The 27,028-nt window shown below is 41.9% G+C and overlaps 1 protein-coding gene across 7 annotated transcripts in view; it reads left to right on the forward strand.

Moving 5' to 3' along the window:
• Window positions 1-27,028, forward strand: part of MOB2 (MOB kinase activator 2) — a 108,561-nt gene that overhangs the window by 67,003 nt on the left and 14,530 nt on the right. The window contains exon 1 of one of the 7 annotated variants that reach the window (XM_072929778.1): window positions 2,492-2,589. The exons of 4 other annotated variants lie outside the window; for them this stretch is intronic. In XM_072929778.1, coding sequence (XP_072785879.1) covers window positions 2,507-2,589 — 83 coding nt within the window. In that variant the 5' untranslated portion in view covers window positions 2,492-2,506. Of the gene's footprint in view, window positions 1-2,491; window positions 2,590-12,471; window positions 12,700-18,494; window positions 18,614-27,028 lie in introns of those variants that run through there. 2 more of the 7 variants (XM_002199114.6, XM_030273996.4) reach the window with 2 other exon arrangements.

Genomic DNA, 27,028 nt, shown 5'->3' on the forward strand with positions numbered 1-27,028 from the left:
GTTCAGATGTGGTTGGTTATTTTTCCTGAGTTCTATATATTAAAGTAGCATATTTTTTAAAGTGAGACAAGGGACAAGATTGAAGGAATCAGGGGGCACGACTTACTTGGGTTCTCTCACTGCTGCTGTCTGAGTATGTTCCTCCTATGGGATGGGAGAAGGCATTTTCCCTTTCTGAGTATAAGAAGGGAAGAATAAGGAAGGCAGTGGAGACAGTGGGTAGTAAAGTGGAGCTGAGTGGCTTTCCATGCTAATGGTCACATTGGCAGATGACAAGACACAACTCATTAAAGTTTTAGACTGTACCATGTTCTCAACACGGTCCCTTGGGTCAGATAATTTGTCTCAAATCAAGAACTGCTCTTTGCTCAAGGGTATTCAAGGATTACAGAGGAAGCAGCACAGTGATAATTTTATGTGGAAGGAGGATATAACATTTTTACTGTGTGTTCTCCATTTATTTCTTACAACCTAGTTTTGAATGACTGTGCTATGTCTTCCATCTCTATGGTTGTGGGTGAGAAAGGGGAAAAAAAAAGGGATTACAAGAAAAACAATATTTTCTTTTCTTCTTGAGGTTTTTAATCAAAGGCAGCATAACCCATGTGGGGTGAAATTATTCTAATTGTTACTAAGCTGATTAAATATTTATAAAACAGGAGTTATATTTATAACTCTTCTCTCTGGATAATGTAAATAAATTGATTATTTAATAGCTTTTTCTTTCCTTGATGAAATAATGAGAAGTAGCATATTTTCTGTTGACTTGAGATGCAAATATTCTCTGAACTTCTAAATGTTAGAAACATAAAACATTTAAAACTTGCAACAGGTTATTTAATTTTTGGGGGAATGGAGATCCAGATGAAATTTTGTGTGCTTGTTCATCCCTGTTAAGATTTTAGGAGAGCTCCAGATCTTTTGAGCAGTTATGCTTTCACTGTTTTGAGTAGGCATTTCAATACCTTCTAAATTAGAAAGGTGGAAAAGACCTGCAGTATTTAAAGACTGGTAAAAAAGCTTTCTAATAATGAGGCATAAGGAAATTTAAAAAAAATTACTCAGAAGATCAAGAGGTGAGTATATTATCTAACTAATGAAGTTTGAAGAAAACTGTAACAGAGAAAGGATGGCAATCATAACTGGAAATATGGATGTTAAAATAAGGAGGTTTTAAATACTCGAAGGATATGTGGGATACGGTATGGTTGTGATCAGCCATTGAAGCAAGTTGCTGCAAAAATAACTGATTTTTCTTCCTTGTCAGAGATAAAAGTTGAAGCCAGATGCTTTTCTGGGAGGCATGCTTTGGGCTAATGGAGCTTTGGGTAACTGGATGGGAGGCAGACAAGAACTGAAGGCTGGTTCTGACCCCAGAGCCCTTCTGGTCGCTGTGGTGTGCTGGCATGAAGTGCACCCGAGCATCCCCGGGTATGGGAGCTCACTGTGGCCTGGACCTAATTGCCCAGGGGCCCCTGGAAAGAACCTCTGGACATGGGGCAGCCACCCTGCCTTGGCTGCCACCTTCTGCGGGCTCTTGAGCAGCAGGTAGGTGGCTGCATCATCCCCTGCACGTGCAGTACCTTTGATTTGTGCAATCCCAGTAAATCAGGCTTTTCAGGGAAGCACTGGGTAGGTTCTGTGGTGTAGGAGCCTGGCATGCCACTGGAGGAAACGTGTGAATCACTGGGTGGAAAAGTTGGGCGTTACCCGTGTAAGTCTTGTCACTGCTCCAAATGTCTCCTGGCGTTGTTGGTTGGGGTATGAAGAAGGTTTTTGAGAGTACACCTGCACTGGAACAAAGTCAAGTGTACTTATTGGCAGAATGTGTTTATTTTACCAGTATAGCTTGTTTTACTTGGACAGCTCAGAGGCATGGGTGAGAGGTGACTTTAAAACGTGTGTGTAGAGCACAGGTTTCCTCAGAAGTGCTGTGTCTGCAGTAGCAGCTCTTTGCTCCCTTGCTGTATTGATGTAGGCAAAATACCTTCTTCGATCAAAAAAGTGTGCATTTTCATTGTGAAATAATTAGAATATGTAAGCTGTAAAAACCATAGTGAGGACACAACTTTTGATTTTATCTACAAGGTTAAAACACAGCAACTCAGCCACAAGAAGGGGCATGCAATGCTGACTATACCTGACAGATCTTGTCTCTATATGAATTTTAAGCTAAGTCCTGCACATTTTTTCTTGTCTTGAAAGCTGCTGTCCCCCTATAAACCATTAGTGGTGAAGACAAAGCAGTAGCCATGTGAGGTGAAAGATCAGAGGTGTTGTACGTTACCTGCTTGTTGCTACCAGCTGAATCCATGCTACATCATTCTCTGTCCAGCTGGCTGTTTAAAAGATAAGGTTTTGTCTGAGGAGGCTTGTTTTCCAAATGACTCTGAATCCTTGGCAGTGAAGCAGTTACTCATCCCTTTTCTTTGGGGTGGGAAGTAAACATCTAGACCTTTCCTGCCCTAGACCTTCTCTCTTCCATCAGGCACACAAAAAGGATCTGATGGGCTGTGGAGAGGCCTGGGATTACAGGGCAGTGGGTGTCTGTCCCTGCCTGGCTTGGCAGCAGGATGTGACTTCTCAGAGGTATGACTTCTGTCTGTTCTGTGTTTTGATATGCACCTGCATTGTGATGGGTATGAATACTGACTTCAGCTAGGTGGGTTTTTATCATTTTCATTATGAATTTGTTCATAGGAAAAGACAAGAAACAAGATCCCTCACACAAGAATCACCATACAAGCACTATAGCTTTGGTTAGGTTCCAAATATGCATATGCAAACAAAGCAAAGCCTAATTTGTGGAATAAAATATTTTACTACATTCAGAAACAGCGGTAGCAATGTTTTGAATGTCGTGTCATTAAAAACAAGTATATTGTGTTGTGATAAAGGAGTTGTTTTCAAAATTTTTATTTCATTGACCATTCGTTCTTTGTATAAAAATGGAACGTGTATTGGGAAGAAAATAAGGAATTTATTTTACCTTGTAGAGTTAGTTAGAATACCATGCCCTTTTTGTTTTAACACTAAGCCTGTAGGGGAACATTTGGGAGCAGAATATATTCTGTATTTTAGCACCCTTCAGGCCAAGAAATGAAAAACTGAATTCTGACATATAATGAATCAGATGCTTGAATATGGACTCAGTATACTAATGTTCGCTTTTGAGCTGCTTAATTCTTAGTTGTTGTATCTCTTCTTTTAATGTGACTTGCTCAGGTGTGGTTACCCTAAACTGGCTGACTCTTTGTCAGCGATATGTTCAGAATTAAAATTATATAAGGCTGCATCTGTTCAGAGGAATTTTGCATGGTTTATACTGCTGGTCAACATTGGAAGAGCTTGTGAAATTTTGATGATATTTTCAATAATCTGCTATGTTTTAGTTTTGCTGCTTCTGGTTAGTGTGTGTGATCCTGTTAATACATCCTATTTATGCTTTTGTCAGCTGTGCACACATTCATTTTAACAAAACATCAGGAGAATCCTTGACACTCTTCTCCTGTTCAATACACGTCTAGAAGTTAATTCTTTTACTAAGTTTTAAGAATTTTTTTTTTAATCAGCATACCAGTACATAAAGTTTAGGCAACTGTGGTAAAGACAAGGGAAGAATAACAACGAAGAAAGCTGAAGGAGAAAATTTAATACCTGTTTCATAACATTAATAAAAATAAAGCTACTGTAATGAAAAATAGCTGTTCCTTTACTAAAGTAAAGACAATAAAAAGATTGATGGTGCTTCCCAAGTCCGGGTGTGTATGTGTTTATGTAATATGGGAAAAATTTTCTAACAAACTAAGAATAGTGGTTACATGTTTGCCCTCTTGGTAGTATTCTAGTCATGATGCAATTCTCAGCAAAATGCACTATAATTATACAGGGAAGTTGCTATTTGCATAGTAGAACAGTGTGTATTTTCCCCAGTTTCAAACAATTTTTAGAGCAGAACGTTGAAAGGGAAAGGTTCACTTACTGTGTGTTAGTGCACATTTCCTTGATGCACATAATGTTCCTTCAAAGTGTAGAAGTACCTCAAGGTGCAGGGTGAATACATCTCCTAGTACATCTCCTAGTGTTCACTTTCCCCTCCCCAGTGAGAAGCCTAGAAAAATGTGAAAATACTTTAAGTATTGTTATCACTGAATTTAGGTATAATTTATATAGATACACACACACACACACACATATATCCCGTACCTGCCTGTACATCCTTGCAGTAACACTACAGCTTCCGTGCCTCTTCCCAGTTATGAAGCAATTTTCATGAAGCATTTGCAAAAGATGTCTTTGCTATGTTCACAGTAATGGAATTTCTCAGTAGATAAGCAGGAATTACAGTAGTTTGACATAATTACCCATTGATCCTGTAGTCTCAGTACATGTTTATATTGACAAAGTCCTGAAAGCAAGTAGTTTAGGAAAAGTATGCAAAGCAAGAAGTGCAAAATGTTGATTATAGTAATTTCTTTGGTTTTGGCTATGGAAGTGGGGAAGAGACTTATTTGGTAAAGTTCATATAGAATAGTAGTGGTAGACACAGTAGTATCCTTTCTTCAGTTTCTGTCCGGTACCTTAAGTGTGACTTTTCTTTTGTCTGAGAGCAGGCAAGGCTAATTTTCTTACTGCATTACTTAAACATGACAAATGGCAATCTTGTCTAACCAGAACAGCAAAGCTTTTCTGTTAGCCAATGCTTTTGTTTCCTAGTAAATAAACATCCATTCAAGTGTTGTAATGGACTAAGGGGAAAAGGTGTAAATGTAGCCATAGAAAAATTATAGTCAAATTTAAATTAAAAAAATTTAAAGCAGGACAGCATCAGAAAAGGCTCCTATACACCAGTGTTGCTCAATGACAGACTTGTGTTTAATAGTGTTAATTTAAACCCACGTCTCTCCATGACTGGCTTAAACTCAGGGCTATTCCACTGTATATTCTAACTTCTGCCTTGATCAGAGGAGAGTTGGGTTAATTTCCTTTACTTTATGGTGTTTCAGCAGTGCAAGCCTGTCACAGTAATAAGAGTACTTGTGTCATGTAGAATGATAATCTAGCTGAAGTTTGGAAGGCAATTCTTTTATAAGTAGACCCTTTCATGACCTCTGTAGGCTTCCAGGAGTTTTTTTTTTTTTTAATAGCTCTCAAATTTTCTGAGCCTAAAATGGAATCTTGTGATGGTTTGAGATAATTTAAATACTTCTGTTTTGTATTATCATTGTATAAAGAAGTGATGTTTTCCATAAAGTTTCCCCTTTTGGGAGGGAATTTTTTTTTTCTTTTTTTTTTTGGTTTTTCACTACTGCCATGATTTCCCTCAGTGGCTTAGCTTGCTTTTGAAGAAATGTTAGCTAGAAACAAAGAACATGATGCAACCCAACAATCCTGTGTACCCAAGCTTTTTTTATTCTACCAGCTCCTCATTAAACTAGGCCAGTGCACTTCCAGAATATATTAGAGCAGAGCCTGAAAAAATATGTATGGTAGCCTTAACCTTATATTGTATTATTCTGCCACTCTTTGTCCAAATCTGTCCAGAATTTCTAGGAGAGGGCTAGTCTCAAGACCATATATGATCATGCTGGATTTTGTAAAACGGTGGAAGTTCTATACTATCAAAGTATTCAAATCAAATGTGTAAGTGAATAGCTCTGAAGCCATTTTCTTCTTCAGAAAATCAGAGCATGAAAACTTACTGTATTTGTGCAAGAAGTTTTAGGAAAACACTAAGTAGGCTACCCATGCTATGCAGTTTTGTGTGGCCGTAGCTGCATAAGTATTTATGTCCCACATGCAGCAGAGCTCTCTTGCAGCCAAGCCAAGACTCTGCTCTGAGGGTGTTATGGGTTCTTGTGTACAAGATTTCTACTATAGCCAAGTGTGAGGAATTGTCCTATAAAACTTCAGAGGTGTTTTTTTTTACCTAGTAAATTTGCACATCTCTCATTTAACATGCTGAATAAGAATTGTTAATGTTTTCAAGTGGCTTAGCAGTATGTGAGGCTTTAGGATTCCTCAGAGGCAAGATCTTCACGCTTTTACTTGCACAACTGTTTTGAAGCAGCAGCAGTGTGACTTGAGCTGTGCCAAAGCCTTGGTGTGTGTGTGTGGATCCCAGTGATCCCTGTGTCCATGTCCAGCACATGCTGACCAAACAGGTTTTACTGGGAAGTGGCCCTTCCTCCGGGCTGAGCTGCCCCAGCACAAACTTTGCTTGTACTCACGCCTTTGCTGAGCGCCAGCTGGAAACTTCTTCACCAGGATAGTAAATGGGAACTATTTCAGTTTGTAGGTTAGGAACTTTATGACATTGTTTGTATGGTAGAATCTGTGCTGGGCCTGATCGGTATTAAGAAAGCAAATTAGCTTGGATGAAGCATCTCTGTGTTGAGTGTGGAATGCAAATTTGCACTGGTCTGGGCGTGAAGCAAGTTAATTTTGTGACTTCTGGATTTTGTGGTCCTGCTCTTCAGAAGTAGTAGCTAAGGAGTTATTCTGTAAATGCCAGGAATTACAACAAATAGTTTCTCATTACATAGTGTAAGCTCTGTGTGTTATATTTTGTAATGCATGCCTGGGGAAAAATCTCATAGAATAAATTTCATGCCTATTTCATGAATTGTTTTTTCCCTTGTGCTGTCATCTAAATGTGGCATTATCAGATAAAATCATTTACTGTACTGAAATGAAGCCATTCTTAGCACCAAAAAGGAGGGAAACTTTTATTTCCTTTGTGTCTCTCCATCTGTCTGGGAAAACTCTGCAAGTTCACTCCCAGCATCTCCCCTTTTTCCTTCTGTGCCTTTCCCACCCAAGCATAGATAGAGTCCTGACCAATAACACTGCTGCCACAGATACCCTCCTTTCCTGTGCTGATTACAACTTTGACTCCTTAGCCCGCAGTTTTGTGCCAATTTGCAATTAGGATTTAATTTTCCATGCCATATTTACCCAAGTCTGTAGAAACAGTAGTTGTGTTGTAAAACTTACAGGGAGAGTTCTGTATATATGTAGCAAGTAGTTCTGAATATGTTAAACAATCCCTGGGGAGAACTTCTTAGCCAAGTTTTAGAAGTTTTACCTCTTTATGTGAAGCTTGAAGTCCAGTGTATTTGGGGGAGGAAAAGAAATAACAGGAGTCTTTCATTTTAGCTTTTCTGTATCAAATGCATATTGCATTAATGCTTCCCTGGAGTGCAGCCTAGCTAAACTTTAAAATTAGGACAAAAAAAAAAAAAAAAAAAGGAATGGTAAAATCTGAGATGAAATTGTCACTTGTATTATTTCTGGGAAGGAACCAACAGCAGCTACAGTGGTAGAAATTCAACATCTCAATCCTTACAGTGTGCTGTGAGCACCCATGCAGCCCATCAGCAGGTACTCTGCTTAATAAGGTTTCTTCCTTTGACTTGCTTGGTGAGATGCATGTGTTAAAAGACATTTTTGGGCACTCCAAATGATAAATGCATTAGCTTCACTGTCACACCTTCAATCATTTGTGTTTTCTTCTCGCCCTTTTCCCCACAAAAGAAGAGAAGCGATTTTACCCTTGCTGACACAGTTTTTGTGTCACTCCAGCCTCAGTGTCACCTGGAGCTATTACTAGGCTTTTGCTAAGCACACTTTGTCTCTGTGGAAAACAATTTAGAAGGATGATGGATTTGAGCTCTTTATTTGCAAATATTTTCCAGTTTATTGTTCCTGTATATAGCAGTACCAAGTATATTGTTTTACAAATTAGGATGAGGGAAACCCTCTCCATCATGAGGCTGTGCCATGGTGGATTTTTACTCCACTGGAATGAGTTCTTTAGGAAAGGAACTTTTTGGGGGCTGCTTCATCCTTGCTGAAACAGGGTGCTATAGGATGGTGTACAACAACTTAGTATATAAAGCAAAGAACCTTTGCAGTTGAAAGCAGGGCAAGCTTTAAACAGAATGAAGTAACATTAGAACTTGCCTAGGATTCAGAATAACTTCTAATAAGAGGAATTATTTTTATATCCAGTGGTATGTTTTCAGGGTTTCTACAAACTAATGTCTGAATCTGATGTTTTGATCCAATTCCTTGGCAATTCTTTGACTCAGAATCTACTTGCCACAAACTTGCCTGAACAGCTGCACAGGAAGCAAATGTCCTTTCAATGTGTGTTTTCAGAGAGCTTCTCTCATTTTAGGTGGCTGACTCAGGAGGACTGGCTGAAATGCAGGTGATAAGAATGAACTCTGCTCTATTTCAGATTACTTCTTCATGTAGAGTCTGAGTGTGATCATCTCATCCTTTATTTGTAGTGCTCACGTATTAGTTCAGTGCTGGTGGAGTCGAGTATCTCTTGTTGAGCTGCTTTTATTGCTGCTTCCTTCAGCACATCCATGTTCTTCCTCTCTCATCCATACACACTTGCTGAACCTGGCTTAACTTGATATTTGGGATTTTAGAACAACTGATGCACCCACACACTTGTCAGAAATACAATACCTTTGAGATCACGATTTCTCTGTTCGGTACATACAGCAGCACTCATTCCTTTTCCTTTGCCCCCCCCCCCCCCCCCCCTTTTTTTTTTTGACTAAGTAAAGTGGTATTTGATGAACCCTTGGTTTTTCTCATTTTGTGCATCCCTTCCAAAAAGCCTTAGCTTAATTTCCTCCCCCCCCCGCCCCCCCAGTGGAGCTTTACTGATATTTTGAGCTGATTTGCTTTTCTGCCTAAAAATGATTGTTTGTTTCTCTTGTTATGGATGAGGTGAGAATGCTGTGTACCATTTTTTTTTCTCTCTGCCTGCTGTAGAAAAAACATCCTATAGTATAGATGAAGCAAAGACGGCTGCAGGATAGACACTGACTTGTCATTATTTTCAGAATTTTCAATAAAGCAGCAAATGTAAGCACCTTGTCACTTAGAAATGTGCTGCATTTAAGCTCAGTCTTTTATGCACAAACTTTATGCACTGTGTGTGGCCATGAAGACCTATTGCTCCTGCTATTATCTCAAAAGTGGAGCTGAACACATACCTTTAAAATCTATTTCCCCCTTCACTCTGACCACTCCAAACTGCTTTCTGAGACTGAGACAACTTGTCTTCTGTCCCAAATCCATGTGCTGATACTGAGCAGAGCTGCTCATGCCATCTGCTGCTGTGTGAGGATGACAAAATGGAGAGCAAATGTAATCTCATATAAATACAGCTTAGAGGCAAGCTGAAGGATAAAATGTTCTCATTGCTGATTTTCAGTGGTTCCAGACACCTGGGAGTACCCTGTGAGGTAACTGGAAAGGGTACTTGGCTAGGTGGTATCAGGGCACACTAAAGTAAAACAAAAGGGCTAATGAACTTGCCAAATTGAAATGTTATATATCAGGCAGGGGCACACAATAAACTTAAGCTTAATTTAAAACAGGACTTTGCAGTCTGATGTTACAAGGCTTCATTTTTATGCATATAAATGCTGAATTGTACCTTCCCCCCCCCCCCCCCCCCCATGACGTTGTTTGTTTGTCTGGTTGAATACAACTCTCTTTCTTTGCCAACCTCCAAGTACCAGAATACATCCCTGTGGTGGCTGCTTTACATGTACTTTTTATGGAATGGTAAAGGGGGCAAATAAGTATATAATGGTTAACTGCTGCTTATAGCAACATTATAAATACAAAACATTATTCATAAAATTTATAAATATTATTCCTTGGTTTGGTAGTTGGGATCAGTGTAGAAAGCTTTCCAGCAGTGTGCTGCTAGCTCATGTAGTCATGTGTGAGTGAGGAGAAATGGGGCTCCCCTCTTCCCAATGGCCTGCTGTGCTCTTCCTCTGTGCCTCTGGTGATGTCACTGTTTTGCTGATGGGTCTGTAGATCCAACACAAGTGGTGAAGCTGTTTGTAGGTCCATTCACAGGTATTCCTCTTAAGGTCTAGTGATGATTTCAATACACAATGCTGCCTATCTGGTGGGTAAAGCACTTGCTAGAAGCAGTTCACTGATGCTGAAGCACACTTGGGTTAAGGTGCAACACTTGTTACTTGCAGAGGATGTTGAAGAAACAAGTGAAAAAGAGGCTTCTAATGAATGTAAATAGGCAGGAATTCAGATGGCTGTAGACACACCCTTAAGGAAGTGTAGATATGCATTCTTGAATATGCACAGGTGGAGATCAGACCAGCAGCTGTGTTCAAATAAACACTCCTTGTAGATGGAGTACTCTTCTTTCTGGATGAAGCAGCTCTCAAATAAACCCATTTGTGTCAGCACGTGTGTTCTACATCTTGTCAAAGTTTTAAGAATCTGTACTGCACATGCAGTTTAAATTATTTGTGTTGATGCCTTATAAATAAAGTGTGCGTGCCTAAGTTGTGTTTCCTATAATAATGTGATATTTTTTTTTCTTTATTTTGAAGCATTTAAAATTGACTTAGAGATGCTGGGTTTTCCCACAACTTTCATAAAATCTATATTACAGGTAAACTGTAGCATGTAGTTGATCAAAAGAGAGGATACTGCTTGAATAGAGGAAAATGATAGGTGCCACAGAGACATGTGGTTGAAGAAAGGGAAAGAAAAAATGTTGGGTTGATGTGGAAGCTAGCAGAAGAGAGAAATAAGCCATTTATTTGCACCAAAGTAAAAAGTGATCAGGTTTGAAAGTTGTTTTCAGTCAATATTTTGTTTTACCAGAAGAGGATCAGTTCCTAACCTGCATGAGATCACTGAACCTCCATCTCTGAAGAGCGACTGTTTTGCTGTTGGAGTCACGGAGAGGCTAACTTTCCTAATACAACTCTAATACCACAGAGCTGTATTTATTTTGGTTTTACCCCTGGATTTTTTCTTTAATTTACTTTGGATAGACAGACTTTTATTAAAACTTAAGCTCCTTTATATCACAGGCTTGTTGTTTTTAAGGTGGTTCTTTAAAAAACTAAACTCTTTCTGTGCAGATTTCACTATTGGACAAAGCAAGGGCAGCTGCCCTTTTGGCAGGTGCCCTTCCTCCATTTGCCAGGACTCTTGCTTTGTAATGTTACTGTCACAAGTTGCTCTTACTTGGGGAAAAGGTTGACAGAGCATCAGATTTTTCACAGGTTGGATTATCTCCTGTATGAAGTGCCAGGGTTCAGTGTGGAAAACTGAACTGTGTTCAGCTGCAGGCTTCCTCTGTGCTATCAGTGAAGTCATTAAAACTCCATCTTTAGTGGATTGCTTGTACAGTGGGAATCAAAGTATCTTCTGCTTCACAAGGGTGAGGAGGCCTAACTTGGACATGGAACTCAAAGTGCATAGCTGACAAACACCCCTTCCTGGGTAGATGCTTCGGGTCTGAGCAGCAGCACATTTTTCCTTCAGGTTACATCACGGGGCTGCGGTTTCTGGGGTTTGTGCAAACAGCAGCCACATTCCAGCCTGCTTTGACCGGGTGATGCCAGGTTGGTGGCAGCAGCAGAGTCACTGTTCGTGCTAAGCTGAATTCAACAAGCCTGTTCAGTAAGCAAACTGGAACACTTGGCTATATTCTGAATGGGGAATTGCCCCTTCCGATTGCAGCTAGTCTTGCAGGTGTACTTTATATGGCAAACCTACTGTTTCCTCTGAGATGTCATGGGCCAGGCTTCAGTGTGTTGGAATAAGTAATGTCCTCAAGACTTTCTGTTCTAGGTCCCATTATGCCACACCTGTCACATTTTTTGTTGCGTCTGGCTCTAAATGCTACATCTGCAACCTGTGGGCACAGCTGCCTGTCCAAAAGGGATGTGGACTGGTGTTTACCAGGCACGGTGAAGGAGTTGGACAGTGCCTTTCTAAGATCTGTTAGGAAAACGCATGGCCATGTGGTTTATCCAGGCAAAAGTGAACATGGGTCACAATGGACCTTGTGTTTGGGGACACTGCTTAATCACCCATCTTCCGAGAACCATTACCCAGTGCTTAGCTCTTAACTCTGGTCACAATGGCAAGTCACCTCTTACTGTTTATGGCCTTCTTCTTCACCCTTCCTCTGTTTAAGTGTCTCTAATAAAGGTCTCGGTGTCATTGCTGGGCTGCCATGCGCTAGGTAGGACTGTAGCTCTGGTAGCCCATGTCCTTGCATGTGACACAGAGCACTGAGAGCAGTGCAAAACCTTGCTGACGAAAGACATCGTTATTCCCGTTTCTCACCGGGAGTCCAGCCTGGCTAGTGCAGACAGCAAAGCAGAACGTTTGCCCCGTGTCCCGCTCCGTCAGGCACCGTCCTAGTTCGCCTTGCTTGTTCTGCGGCTGCCAAAAAAAGGGGTGGAGGACTGTTCCGTGGGTGCTGGTGCTGGTGCCGGCCAGCCGCGCTCTCCCGTGCCGGCACTGCCCGGGTTGTGTAACGCGGCCGGGCCGCGCTGCCCGTGCGGCCGCAGCGCCGAGGGCGCAGGGGCGGTGCCGGGCCCTGCTCGGGCCGGGCCGGGCTGGGGCGGGCGGGGCGGGCGGAGGAGCCGCGGCACCGCCCGCCCCCAGCGCCATTGGCGGGGCCGGGCCGGGCCGGGCCGGCGGTGGGCGGGCGGCCGGGACAGCGGCGGCGAGCTGGGGCGAGCGAGCTGCGGTCGCCGCTCCGCACCGCCGTACCATGGTGGGGGATCACTGCAGCCTCCCCGCTGAACGGCCCGTGCTCGCCCAGAGCCCCAAGGCTGGATTAAGCTGCAAGATGGTCCTGCAGGCGGTGGGCAAAGTGCTGCGGTAAGGGCGGTCCGGCGGGGGCTGTGGCGCCGGGCGGGCAGGGCGGCTGCCCACGGGGCATCCCGGCACGGGAGGGAGCTGGGGCTGCAGTGAAAGCTCCAGCTCCCGAGCCCCGCTCCTCGCTGGAGGAAGGAGGGAGGCTGCTTTTGGCTCCCTCTGGGTCCCGTGTAGCGATCGGGCGGCTGGAAGTTGGAACGGCAGTAAGCGCTTGGAGAGGAACATTTGTTCCCCCTTAATACGGCAGTCGGGGTTTGTTTGCGCTTTCATGAGAACTGAGTTTCCAGGACGTAATCAGACAGTGAAGGTCCTGGCTTGCCTGAATAAGGAGTCTGACCAAGATGCTACATATGCTTTGGCAAGTTTTCTACAGAAATGTTGTAAGATGAGGGGGGAAAATTGCTCATGCAGCTCAGAAGGGCTTGTATGAACACTGAGACGTGGATGACTACTGAGACCAAAACCAGACTCTTTGGCAAAGGATATGCCGTAATTTGATTCGGAGGAGTTCTGACCCGTTCTGGTTGGTAGGGGAAAACGTCACCACAAATATTAGGATTAGAAGCCTCTTTCTTCAACAACTGTAGCTTTTTTATTTTGGTTGTATTCAGATATTTTTCTGGAATCTGGAAAGTTGAAGTGCTGCTCCAAAAAGGAGCCTTGTTCATTCAGCATAACTTTATTTGGCAAGCTTTCGTTCGTCCCCGTTTCCTACTGTCTGTTGCCAATTGTTAAATGTTTGTCAACAGAAACATTATCCCTCTCTTCCTCTGTTGACTCATGTCTCTCCCCAAGCGAGTTTAAGGGAGCCATTTATTAAAGCAGAATGTTCTGATCATAAAACGGCTGAGCTCTGGCTGGGACTTCAGCTAGAGGAGTTCGCTGAGCTTGGAGCAGCCTTGGTGGGAACAGCTGCTTAGATTTGCTCTTTAAAAAGTCCCGTAGTGCAGTTGTTTGGGTTTTTTTCCCTGTTAAAAATATTTTCCCATAGCAAGCATTAATTTAAAGAATTGAATTTTCTCTTTCAGCTTTTCAACAATTTTAACGTCCCTTCTTTGCATTTTTGGGGGCAGCATGTCTATAATTCAATACGGTGTTACACAGCTGGTCATATCATAAAATCCTTTGGCCAGCGACTCGCTATTCATGATGTGAACCTTTTGAAGTTTTTGGTAGCTGTTCTGTTGGCAGCACTCCCAGATGGAAATAGATGGGTGCCTCTGTAGGGAAGAATTGCCAAACCTTTTGTTAAGTATCTATGGCTGTTTATTTTATACTATAGGTAAGTTCCTGTGACTTAGAAGTGAAACATATATTTTTAATTTGTTCAGTGAATGCTTTTTAAGAAATGGAACATTAACCTCAGTTATTCTCCTCTTACTGGAGTACGTGCAGAAATTGTGCATAATTTTGCTTTTCTTCTGAGATTTATTTTTGATGTGTACTATAAAACTATTGTGAAAGCAGGAAAATATTGTCACACATGAAATGTTTTGGACTCGTGAATTAATATTTTGTTGAGCTGTTACTAGATGGGAGTGATTACTGTTTTGTAGTTAAATGTTCTTTTAATGTGTCTTTTTTATCTGGGTTATCTCCTTTGGCTCGTAGTTAGAGAGAAATGTGAAATCACAAAAAACTTTCTTTAGATGCCATACTGGTTCTCGTATTTCTCCTCTTAAATCTGCTTCAGATGCCTTATCTGACCTTACCTGTTTTACATTATCTTGCTTTGTTCTGTAAAATAGAAACTCATCCTATTCTGTAAAGAGCTCAGGCAGTGTGAAAGCAGAGGCGCTGGTGAGGAGCCAGGTAAATACTACATCCAATCAAAGTTTCCTTATTGCAGAATGGGATATTAGTGCTTCAGAAAGTGAGGAGCCCAGTCAATGATGGTGGAAGAAAGGAACCACATGGGACCTCATTTAGGCCAAAAATGGTGACTTGTTGATGACAGCTGGGATGGGATTTCTCTGAACAGAGGCACCCACAGCTGAGCTTTGTCCACCTTATTGGTGGTAGAAAAGAACAGGTCCCTTAATGCCCTGTGTCTGAATGCAAAGGTGCAATGCCTGCAATGACAGAGTGACCACCTCATGTGGTAATACTTAAGTTATAGTCATGAGAAGTTAAAGGAGATGTATCCCAAATTACTGTAATATCTTGCCATCTCTTTCAGAGGAAATGTATTAAATACCACTTCTAAGCTTGGCCACTTGGAACTGCTGATGGAGTTCTCTGCAGTCTATACAATGCTGAGCTCTGTATGGAGTAATTTTTCTCCTGTTGGTCAGGCCATCACCAGTGGCTTGGTGATGAGATTGGAGGATATCTTGCTTGTGCACAGCCTGGTGTTATGAGCAACCCCTGCTGCATTTTAAGCCCTTTTCTCAGGCCTAGCTGGGAGCTGTTATGGTCACAGTTTCCTGCGAAGGAATTGCAGAAATTCACAATGGACAAGGAATAGAATACCTTTGTTTGCTCTAAACTGCTTCCACTCCTATCTCTCTCCTGCTTGTGAATTATAAAGCTCAGGTGTTCTTGTGCAATAGTTAATCAGTTTGATTTCCTGCACAGCAGATTTGTTGTGTTATTTACCTCCAGTTTGAGTAGTTCCAACTAACGCACTCGAAACTTTTAACTTGCAAGTTGTTCTCATTAGCAGGTCCAGCTCCTCCTGCCTGCTGGGTGCTCTGTGTGCCACACGTTAGCAGTAACAGCTGCCAGAGGAGAAATCAATACACCGAGGAAAGGAGGAGGGAGGTGTGAGGAAGCAGAAAGACTTCATGAGAAGAGCAGTCCCTGAGAACCTGAGAAAGGTTTAAAAGAGCGTGGGGGAAAGACAGCTGAACCAGAAAGGGGGGAAAATGTAACAAAAGCAACAGATGTGTTCTCAGTCTTTCTAATTAATGTTTTATGAAAGCCACGGTTAGGTTTATTGCTCTTTTAAATTATTAGTGATTCAGCTATGAAGAACTCTGGAGATGCTTTGTATCTTTCATCATATTGGTTAGTAAACTGTGTTTAACACTTCAGGGATGGGACCAAGGTTGCGCACTTGTAATGATTAAAAAAAAATTGAGACATAGTAGGACAGTGTCATCTCCCCTTTAAATTAGTCACAGCATAGCTGAGAAGTCCTTTAACATGGTGTTTAATTAGGGCTGTTTAATTTCATTTCACTTCATATGTTTTTGAAATACATTAATGTCATTTTTTCCCCTTTTCTGTAATGAATTGTGCTATTATTTAACCCATAATTAGAGAGGAAGAAAAACCTAAAATGGATGCAGTATTTCTGGATTTTGTTGTTTTGATTTCTGTGAGTTGGTGGTTCTTGAGAGATGTGGAAGAGGAAAGGGCAAAGAGTAATCATGTCAAAACTTGGAATATTATTCTATTTTTTAGCATTATTTCATTAATTGTCCGAGTTTCTTGTGACACTGGATTCCTGTCAGCTTCCTTGCAGAGGTCTGCATTTTACTGGCCTCAAGCAGAACAAGTGGAAAGAAGACTCGGGTTCCTGGGATCTCTCCCTTCTTTGGTCGCAGCGGGTAAAGAGCCAGCCATAAGCATTTTTCAGAGCCACAAGCTGCTGAGTTGAGGACAAAATGTTCACTGTCTCCGCCAGTGCCTGAGTCCTGATGCAGATGCTCAAGTGTGTTTGCAGTGCTGTGACACTTTGGGTCCTGTACTGGCAGTTTTCAGGGGCTATTCCCCATGCAGCTTCCTAGTCTGTGTGTTTTAAGTCTCCAGTGGAACTGAGTCCCTCTGGGATAGTTGGCTATTAATCAGGGATACAGTGGTAGGAAAGAGGAATGATGCAGGCTACAGAGTTGTGATGGCACTGTGTAACATCTTTGGATAAGTTGCTGTGTGGTTTATATCTACACATCATCCTGGATGAGTGTGGAAATAGATATGTTAAACCTCCCCTTTCTCAAAAGAGCCTCCCTTTTTACAGTGTTACCCAGGCTTTGATTTGGAGACTAACTAAAAATAAAACAACCAGCCCCACTCTTTTTTTGGGTAAGTGCTTTTCAAGAGTGTAGTTACTTGTCTTCAGTGATAGGGTGATAATGATTGTTTCATTCGGATAAATTAGCAAGTTTGAGTTGGCATTCTGGATGCTGCTATGTATTTTTATAGCCAGCACTCAAAAGTTTTTGCAAAATTAAATTCCTTCTCTCTTTCTGAATTCGTAGCAAGATGAGGAAGAAACTAATTTGATTTTGACATTGTGTTTTGGCTTTTAGGTGATCATGCAAGATTGTCGTCTTGTGTTCATGAGCTGGGACATAGATGGGTAGGAGCAGAGAAGCTTCTCTGCTGCAGGGACTCCCATGGCTGAAGACAGCTGTTGTCTGTGACACTTGTGTGTATCAGCAGGACTAAAGCAAATACTTAAACAATCAATCCTGTTTTATTCTAATTCAGGCAGAAACATTTTTCAATAATTTAGTCCAGTTCACAGTATTAGAAAGTAATTAGAAGAGCCTTGTTTAGCACTAGCTGATCTGATTAATGCAAAAGCCTGGGACAGACAGAAGAGAGGGGAGGGAGGACAGTATGGAGGGAAAGGGGCTTATAGGCAAAATTCTCTCCAGAGCCACGCTGGCTATTTTTATCCTGTTCTTTTTCTTTCTCCCTCCCACAACTTTCCGTTGTACTGAAATAGTTCAAAATGTTTGGTTCAGGGCAGCTGACATCACTAGTTGTCATGCTGTGTCCTGCTGAATATTTCTGTAACAGGAGCTGATTCCTCATACAATGATGGCCTTTTGTGACTTTCAGCTGCTTAGAAGGGACTGGTGACACTGTGGGGCAGTAGCATCTTGTGCTTTGGCAAAGGGTGACCAGGCAGGAGCGACTCTGGTGGCTCTTCTGTGCGAATGGGAGCATGGATGTACTTGTGGAGATTGCTCTTGGACACAAGTGTCCTGTCCTCAGGGCAGGCTTGGGTGGCATTGCCAGCCTGGTGGGCTCATCTGGCTGGAATGTGCCTGCTGGAGAGGTGGCTCTCCCTGTGTGTGCTGGGTGGTCCCAGCATGCACAGGTAGCAAAGTCTCTTTTGGCTGTAGACACAAAACTTGTAGTGCTCTCCCTGACGTTCAGTCCCCCAGGAGACTGTCAGATACCTCTGGCAAAGCCCCATGACTGGGGCTCTTGCTGGAGCTCAGGACTTGGAGCTGTGCTCTGCAAAGGTGCTGCGTCTCCCAGGTTGGTCCAGCACGCCAGGCAATCCTCTGTTTCTTTGGGATAATCCTCTGTGAATCCTTTGTGGACATTGCTGAACCATGTACAGTGTATTACCTTAATGAAGAACTTGGTGCCTTTATTCAGAGGTATTTACAGCACGGAGGTGTATTTAGGTGATGTGTTCCACATCCTGTGAAGTGATAGCCAGAGGGAGAGCACTGCTAAAATTCTCTGTGTTGGAACAACCCTCTAAGGTGTCTCCAGAGCTCGTACAGAAAGGGCTTCTGGCCAAGGTTTAATAGCATTTTCCTCTTGTTTAGAGGTAAAAGTATGCTTGCTTCTTTTTTTACTGAAGATGCCTCCTGGACACTTTACAAAGAATAGATTTGACTGTATCCTCAGACCTGTGAAATTATTCACCCTTCTTTTATCTTGTTTTCTTGGTATGCATTTTTTGTTTATTCTAGATTTATTCCAGATTTTAGCTGCCTGTTTCAGTCTGGAAGACTATTTCATTTATATATGAGCGAAGTATGAGTGTGCAACATGCATCCTTCTGGGTGTTGACTACAATTCCTGGTTTGTCTCTTTTTTTTCCTGTGTTGCAATAGCCCATGTTTCTGGTGCTGCACTTTATGGGAAAGTTATCTATTTCACACAATTTCTGTCTGTCTTCTCTGGGATCTCAAACATCTGTGCACTCCAAGACCTTTACCAGGTAGGTTTTTAGGAGAAAAAAAGTTCTCTGTAGAAGAGCTTTTCTCTTCCCGTTTTTTGATTTTTTTAAGAGGTGTGGTGTTAGGAATGTGATCTCCTGTAAGTTGTCCTGTGTCTTAGGATGGCAGAGGCAAAATCTATCTGTTCCTCTATGGTACATCTCTCTGTCATTACACCAAAATTGAGTTTGTTAGTGTGTTATTTTGTTGAGGGGAATTCTAAAATTCTTTTCTTAATCCCTGGTGCTGTGGGCTTCAACAGAATCTTAACTAAAACTTCAGCAAATTGCTGTCAGAGAAGAGATGTTGCATTTCTTTTAAGAGCTGCCAGCACCTAGTCTCTTGAAAGGGGGTTGGATGTATGGTTTAACACTTTCTTCTAGCTTTCTGAAGAGCAAACCTGCTTCTTTGAGTGAATGAAGCCCATTAGCACTGAAGCCAGGCTGCTTAAGCTTGTCATAAAATTCTGCTCTGTTAATTTTTCAAGTTCTTTCCTGTCTTTTACAGAAATAAGTTTAGAAGTGCTTTTGTTCAGACAGCAGGAACGCGTGGTAGCAGATGTTCCCCAGGTGAAAGGAACTTTCAGCATTTCAGCATTTAATTAAAACACTGAATTTGTATCTTAACAGGCTCTTGGAGGTAACACCTCTTGGAGGTATAGTTTGGGTATATCTATGGGGTTTTTCCTAGTTGCTAGTGGATCAGTATGTCTATAAAGGTGTTTCTACTTGCTTTTCAGTCTCCTGTGCTGTATTTGAAAAAGTAATAAATTAAGGTTGGGAATCACTGCTGTCCCACTAGCTAATTAACAGTGATCTAACTGTACCAGTAATTAAACTATTACCCACCCTACTATTTTTTTCAACTAGTCACTCAAATGTTCTTTACTTTGGCCTATGAATCCATAGTTTGTATTTTAAATAGATTTTTTTCCTTCCTCTGTTGTACAGAAAAGCTTCAATGTGATGTTTTCTAAGAAATTCTGAAACATTGTTGACAAAACTGAAGAGAGCATTGCATCATTCTGTCAAAAATCTTTAAAACTTAACTGCATGGTTACACTAGTGAAAGTTTGTATGTATCATTTGTTAATGAAAGTTGCCTAGTTAAGATAATGCTTTGATTCCTTTTCCTACTGACTTTCTGACCCTGTGAGGAGACACAATTTATGCCTTCTATGGACTTCAATTTTTAAGTTTAGCAAGATCGTTCACACTAAAACTGAAAGGATCTGCTTCTCCTCACAGGATCTGGTCTAAGGCATGCCAGGAGAGATGGGGCTTACCTGAACTGACTTGTGTTTAAATTAAAGGCAAAATATTTCCCCTATAATGGGGGGGGTGGATGGGGGGGTGGGGAAGTTTTTGATCTCTACCATTGAGAAGTGACGTTGACTGGTAATATTTTCTAGTGAATAAATATCCTTCCTAATTAAAATGCTGTGGTTAACTAAAAGTGTGAGAGATGAGTTTGTGGAGCTTGATACAGAGGGTGAAAATTTTAGGTGGGCACATAGGTATTTCTTTGCCCCACAATCTGCTTTGGCACCCTGGTATTTATTTGCCCAACCTGCTCAATAAGTAATGACTGGTAGATGATTGAATTCCCCCTAGCTCTGTGTCTCAGTGCAGCAAGATGCACATGTGTGTGCTAGTACACATGCTTTAAAAGTGAGGTGACAGGTGCAGGCATGCAAAATTGCTTATGAATAGTGAAAACAAGTCAGGCTTTTTTTTTCCCTCATGCTGTGTATCTGAGTTTATACTGTGTACTGAAGCTCCTGCAAAGCAAGCTGTTTGAAGTAGCTGTGTTGATACCTGTGTTTCCACGTGCACTCGCAGTTGTGGTGTGCCCTGGCACATTTCTGTCTCATTAAACCACATTTTTTTAGATGGAAAGCAGACAAAGTTTATGTGAAGGTTTCAGCTGTTTAAGTCCTGCCTACTGTGTGATAGAGGTGTCATTTTCCAAGGTGGAACTGTAGCAGGAAGGCAGGTGCTGAACTTATTTTTAATCTCTTCCCTACAGAAATAACTAACTTGCCTTCTGAAACAAGACACTTTTTGTGCCTAAATAGTTGTGATTTTGCATTGCAAGTACATGAGACACTATATGCACCCATCTTCCAAAACACAGTATGTGGGTAAGCTTGAGCTCCATATCTAACATGGTTTTGCAGTTGCAGGTTTTCTTTAGGCTACAGTGGTGCAGGAAACTAGTTTGTATTGTCAGTTAATTTTTGGTTGTTGTCATACAAAGAGAGCTCGCAAGGCAAGATGGCAGTGAGGAAACAAAACCATTTTTTACAAAGACAAACTTGTCTGCACCCTGGTACTCTCTGAACAGAACGAGCTGTCTGCATTTGTGTATCTTGGGCTATATAGCAAGAAGTCTGATTGCTGAAGCCAGGTTGCCATGGTGAAATAATTCTCAGCAATTAAAGCACAGTTCCATCCTGAAAAGCAACTCTGTGCAAGCTATGTTGTGAAATCCTGCACTTACAAGGCCATGAGGTTTCCAAATCAAATTTGCTTGGTTTGGAAATAAAAAGGTAGCTTTGCAGTCTTCCAGCTCTACAAAAGTCATCAGGGTTGGGACATAACAGTGGCTTTAGTGATTTATGTGCTCTGGTGGTGAACTCCTTCCCTGCAAAGGTGCACCACAGGGTACTGGATGTGCTCATCTAGAGATAACAGGGCTGTATCAGAGTAGCCAGGAGGAGCAGTTGCTGCCAAAACCCGAATTTAATAATGATGTAAAAGTCAAAATAATTCAGTGTTCCAGTAGGAGATTAGAGGATAATAAATCACTGATTAAATTAATAGACATATATTAATAGAGAAAAGACACAGGGAGTAGATTTGTTAATTGAGATATTTTTTGTGGTGTTGCTACAGTACATTCAATTTTCCTTTCAATTTGAAGAGTTTAAAAATCTCAAAAGAGAGCTAAAACTCTTTTTTTTGGTCAATTACATTGTTTTTCCTTGTTCTCTGCAGGTAGTATTTCTGACCTCCAGAGTTTCAAATTGTCTGCTGAAAAACTACTTCTCTGACTATAAAAACAAACCTGACAGATCTATATTTGTCTTCCCCAGAGTGAAAAAAGTGTTAAAAGCCACTCCAGAACTTGCTTTCAAATCTTGGTGCAGATCACTTGTTCTCAAGGCTCTGGGGTGACCTTTCCATGGCAGCACATGTAACAACCAGGCTCACTGGCTCTGCCGTGGTCGGCTTTCAGTTGAGAGCCAATTTTCTCCTTTCTATGGGTGTTTTAATTAGAGAAACGTAAGGTATGCTGTAGATCTCTGCCTTGGACTGCAATGTTTTTTGTTTTAGAGAAAGAAATATTTATCTCTGCTGCTTTCCAAAGGTCCTTGGAGAAGCAGCTGAGATGTAAACATTGACATATGCAGATACCTGGTGCTGAAATGAGTCCTGGTGCTACTGTGTGGCTGCAGAATGGGATTATATTTAGCAGTGGGGGATGATGAGGAAGCATTTGTGTTGCTTGTATACTAATGGCATTTTTCCTCTAAGGGGAGGCAAGGATACAGGAGCATCCTTATCTTAGTATTGTGTATGGGCCTGATGGGTTTGGAATGTTTGCCTTGGGACTGAAGTGAGCTGTGTGTTAACAAGACAAAGCCCAGATCAGAGCTCCAGCCTGAGTTTTCAGCTGATGAATGGCTGGGCAGAGATGTCCTAAGGAATCTGCATGGGGTGGCCTCTCTTGTCCCCACACCAGGGTCTGCTCTGAGTGCCATTCTAGGGGAGGAAGAATTGCGAGCATGGGAGAATATACTATGAGATTCCTTCTCAAACAGGGATTTGGGGTTTGCCCTCTTTCTGCTCAGTTTTGGCTTCCTTTCAGGCAGTTTGCCAACTGGAGACTTAAAAAACAAGAACAAAAGCCACCACTCCATGTCATTCCCAGGCTCGGGACTTGGGCACCACTAACTCAGTCCTCTGCTGTGTGGTTTGTTCTAAGCATTGAGTAAATAATTTATTACAACACTTTGTCTATGACCTACTGAATCTCTGTTACCACAGACCTTATTTGGCTCCATGAAGAGATGTTGAAAATAGGAAAGATTAGTCCTTTTTATTTTCTATTCCACAAATTACCAGAAATTTGGATTGTAGTAAGTTGCTTAAGAAAAGAATCTTGCTGAGCCTTCGTGCTGGAAACCCCTGGTTGGGATGTGTGAGGGCTTTTTGCCACCAAGGTAAAAGAGTATATTTCAAAATGAAGAACTGTGTATTGCTTGGGTAGTTTTGTTTCTTCTAGTGAATTCTTTCATTTAAATTACATCACTGGCTCCTAGAAAAAAGTAGTTTGTTTGTTTCCCATTGGACATGGCTCTCCTAGTGCAGCAGTTGTGTTATCTGGAGGGGAACCTGGAGAGGGCAAGGACGATGCAGTCAGGAAGGTGGAAACCTCTGTTCGGTCTGGGGGAGGAGTTCTGGCAGGTAGGCCCAGGGAAGAAATGGAACTCCAGTGCAGTCTGTTCTACCACAAGAATGCACTCTGCGCATTTTTATAGCATTAGCTGAGCTGTGGCGTGCCTGGCCTTGCCTCTGCAGCCATTCTTCCCAGAGCTGCATTGGAGGCAAGGTGGGGGACCCTTCCCAGAGCTGCATTGGAGACAAGGTGGGGGATCCTGGGAGTTTCAGCAGGGGAGTTAATGTGCCTCTGCCACACCACTGTGGGCAAACACTCAGCTTGTACTGGGAGGTGACATACCAGGGAGGTAAGAAGAATCGTAGCTGTTGGGGATAGAAAAGACCCTTGAGGTCATTGAGTCTGCCATTAAATCATATCCACACATCATAAATACTTCCAGGGATGGTGACTCCACCAGTTCCCTGGGCAGCCTGCTCCAGTGCCTGATAACTATTTGGTGCAGAAATTTTTCCTAATACACAGTCTATACCTTGGGGCCATTTCCTTTTATCCTGCCCATTGTTACATGGGAAAAGAGACCTTTTCTTGCTGTAACCTCCTTTCAGGTAGTTGTAGAGAGTGGTAAGGTAGCCTGAGGCTCCTTTTCTCTTGGCCACACAAGCCCAGCTCAGTCAGCTGTTCGTGTAAGACTTGTGCTCCAGCCCCTTCACCAGCAGGTGGTGGGGAGTCCTACCAAAGGGCACAGAAAGGCCTGATGTACCAGACATGGCATGGTGCAGGTGCCCCATGTTCTCCTTGCTTTTCCAGCAGCACCAGCTGGAGCTCAGTCTGGCCCTACAGAATGTTTTGGGCTTTCTGTTGAGAAGCAGCATTATGAAATAATGTTATGGCACTTGTCATCCTTAACATGCCTGCCATGCCTTGGCACCGACTGTTTACAGCAGAGCATCCGGAGGCCAAGCAAAGATTCCCTTTTAAGGCAAAGAGTCACTGTGAGAATCCCAAAGAAAAAGTTTCCCTGGCATGTAGGGTACATTCTTCTTTCCTCCTCCTCTTAAATAAACTATTAGTAACTTTTAAAAACAGAACAAAAATGAGAAGCAGGGTCAGCAATGCTGCCAAAGACGCTTTATGCTGTGCAGCCCCCTTAGACCTGGGCAGCAACCAAGCCCTGGAGCTGACCTGGGGCAGGAGAGGGGAGGAATGAAGCTGAGGTCAGAGGGGTCTGTCAGAGACCTGTGGCAAGAGGAGATTGGAATTGAGACTGCCTTAAAAAGCTTGGTCTCCTTCCCTTCTGCAGCCCTGGAAAAAAGCACTGTCCACAGCAATCTGTGAACAATTGCACAGAACGCTGCACTGGGATTTGGACTTGCTTTCCAATACCTTGTACAGCTTCCTTTCCCATGCTGATGTTCTTTTCTTTCCTAGTCCTGAACATGGATGTGTACATCCAGGATTTCTGTTCTGGGTGTTCTGTCATGTGGCATTTCCAGCTGAAGACTAAGCAGTGATCTGGGTTAAAACAGGACATGGGATTGCAGAAAAATCTCCAGAGGTGCTAATCTTGTGCTGTTTTAAAGAAAGAGGGGAAATAACAAACATCGTCTCTAGCGTTGTTCTCAAAGGAAGGGCAGCTTGACTGATGTTTGAAGGAAGCTCTTATTCCCCTTTTTGTGCATGCTGTGCAAGTAAACAAAGACACTGAATTACCAAGAAGGGATTTAAGCTCCGTAGCCCTTCTGAGTTTCCAGTTCTTGCTCTCAACGGAGGAGAAAAGGCAATGGGCTGCTGGGTAGGAAACTGGACAGCCTTCAAGAGTTTGTTCCTGACCTGTAAGAACTGGCGTAACCTGCTTCTTCATTGTTCTTGTCAGTTGGACTCGTAAATTTCAGCTCATAAAACTGCTTCCTTCCTGCTATGAATGGGTTCAGGACTCCCATGCTTACGCAGAATGTTTGTAACCAGAAATTAACTGATAATTTCTTTCCAGTAAAGGGCCACATAAAAAGCCAATAAAGGTAAAAAGTATGTCTGTGAGCAGCTGACCTGGTTTACCTTACAAAGCTGTAGCCTTCTGTCCGTGGCTGAAATCAGTAGTGTTTTTCCTTTCTGTAAAGGGAGTACATTAGAGGGAGACACCTCGAATATTGGAATTTTTTTGCCTTAATGTGTTTTACTCCCTCTTCTGTTCCACTCGCATCCCCTTTGACTCCCTAGTCAAAGAAGGGAAGAGGAGAGAAGCTAAAATGCAAACATCCAGTACACCTTTAATTTTTAATTCTAAACCCTTATTCACTGGAAGTGTAAAAACAATGCTCATAAAGTTTAGCCTGAAGGACACTGCTACAATGTTGTCTTACTGCCTCTTTTAAAAGCTAATCCCCATTCTTAGAGTGACAAAAAAGTAGGTTTTGGTAGGAGTACTTCATTTTATAACACTTCATATAGGTGGTGTGTGTTTTGAAACACAACACTTCAAAAAGAAAGAAAAAATTACAGGATAAAAAAATCAAAGGCCCAGATAGTTTGAGATACCAGCTAGTTCAGTGTGTAGAGGTATATTTGGAATATGGTGTTACTGTTACAGGCAGTAATCTCTGTAAAAGTTTTAGTTGGGAGTGCACCATTTAAACCCCAAACCTTTCCAGACGGCGAACTCTACAAATTGTGAAGTACATTCAGGTTACTTGAAAACAACCCCCAAACCCTTGAGTTTTGTTTTTAATATAAATTAATTTCATAAATAATTAATTTAAAAATAATTATTTACAAATAATTAATTTTGTAATACTTCTGTGGGCATCTTTAGTTTTGATGTTCCTTAAAGCCATTTCTTTTCTTGTAGTTTTTTGCGTGCATTGCTGTGGGGCTGTACTCTCACCAGCACTAACAGAATATGTCACAGCTGAATTGGCAACAGTTGAGACTTGCTCTCTTCTGAATTTGTGGGGATTGCTAGGATTAAAGCAATTAACCTTGTGTAAGGAATAGGGTCAGTTGTTAAAAAAAGCCCACAAAATCCTACCACATTAATCAGAAAATAGGTGGCTTTCTCCTGTAAGGTTCATGGTCCATGGTGGTTTTCATCCTCAAAGACTTAAGATGGCTTGTGAGTTTTGAAGTTCACAAACAGAGACATATTTGCCATGTGAGGCCTCTCAGACCTGTACTGTAAATTTTCCAATGGAAATTGGAGTGTTTGAGATTTGCTTGGAATCTGAAACTGGTGCCTTATCCAGAGGCAGTGATAGAAGTTTTGCCTGCAGCTCTGGTCGTTGCCACTATAGGCTTTTAAAATAACTTCTTTAACTTGCTAAAGTTACTCTTATTTCCATTTAATATGCCAGACTAAAGTGAGAAAACCCACTGATGACAGCCATTCATCCCAAGGACAGTTAGTTGGGTGTGGAAGATGGAGAAGGGGGATCAAAGTATCATCAGTTGTCCTTGAAGAGATTTCAGTTTCAAATGCAATGTAAGAAGCTGCACAGCTTGCTGGGGACAGCAAGAAATTATTTTAGCTGTGCTGGTTTCCTCTGAAAAAAAAAGGGAATCTTGAACTGGTAGAGATCATCTAAAATAGCATGGTCAGTTTAGGGATGTTTGAAATTTAATAAATCATTAGTCTTCCCTCTACGTGATCAACCTCAGAATAAATCATGTGCATGGCCAGAGCCATGGACCCCTGGTACAATTCTGAAGTTATGTGAAGCACATCAGGTTATGAAGCACATCCACTTTGGGATGTGGAGACACTGAGTCTCTGGTCCTTCTTCAGATAAATCAGATTGCTTCATGTGTGCTTCTTTCCAAACAAACCACATTGGTTTACACTGAAGCTCATCTTTTAGCATTTGTACCATGACTCAGCTTTGAACCTTACAGTCAGAGTCTGCTCTGAAATGAGAATAACACTTCCTCAAAATGGTATTAAAACTAAACCTTGATGGGGCTTTGAAGATGTTCTGAAGTGCAGGCTTTTTTAAACCAAGAAACTACTGAGCATCTGA

This window comes from Taeniopygia guttata, chromosome 5 (genome assembly GCF_048771995.1).
Source record: "Taeniopygia guttata chromosome 5, bTaeGut7.mat, whole genome shotgun sequence".
Lineage (NCBI taxonomy): Eukaryota > Metazoa > Chordata > Aves > Passeriformes > Estrildidae > Taeniopygia > Taeniopygia guttata.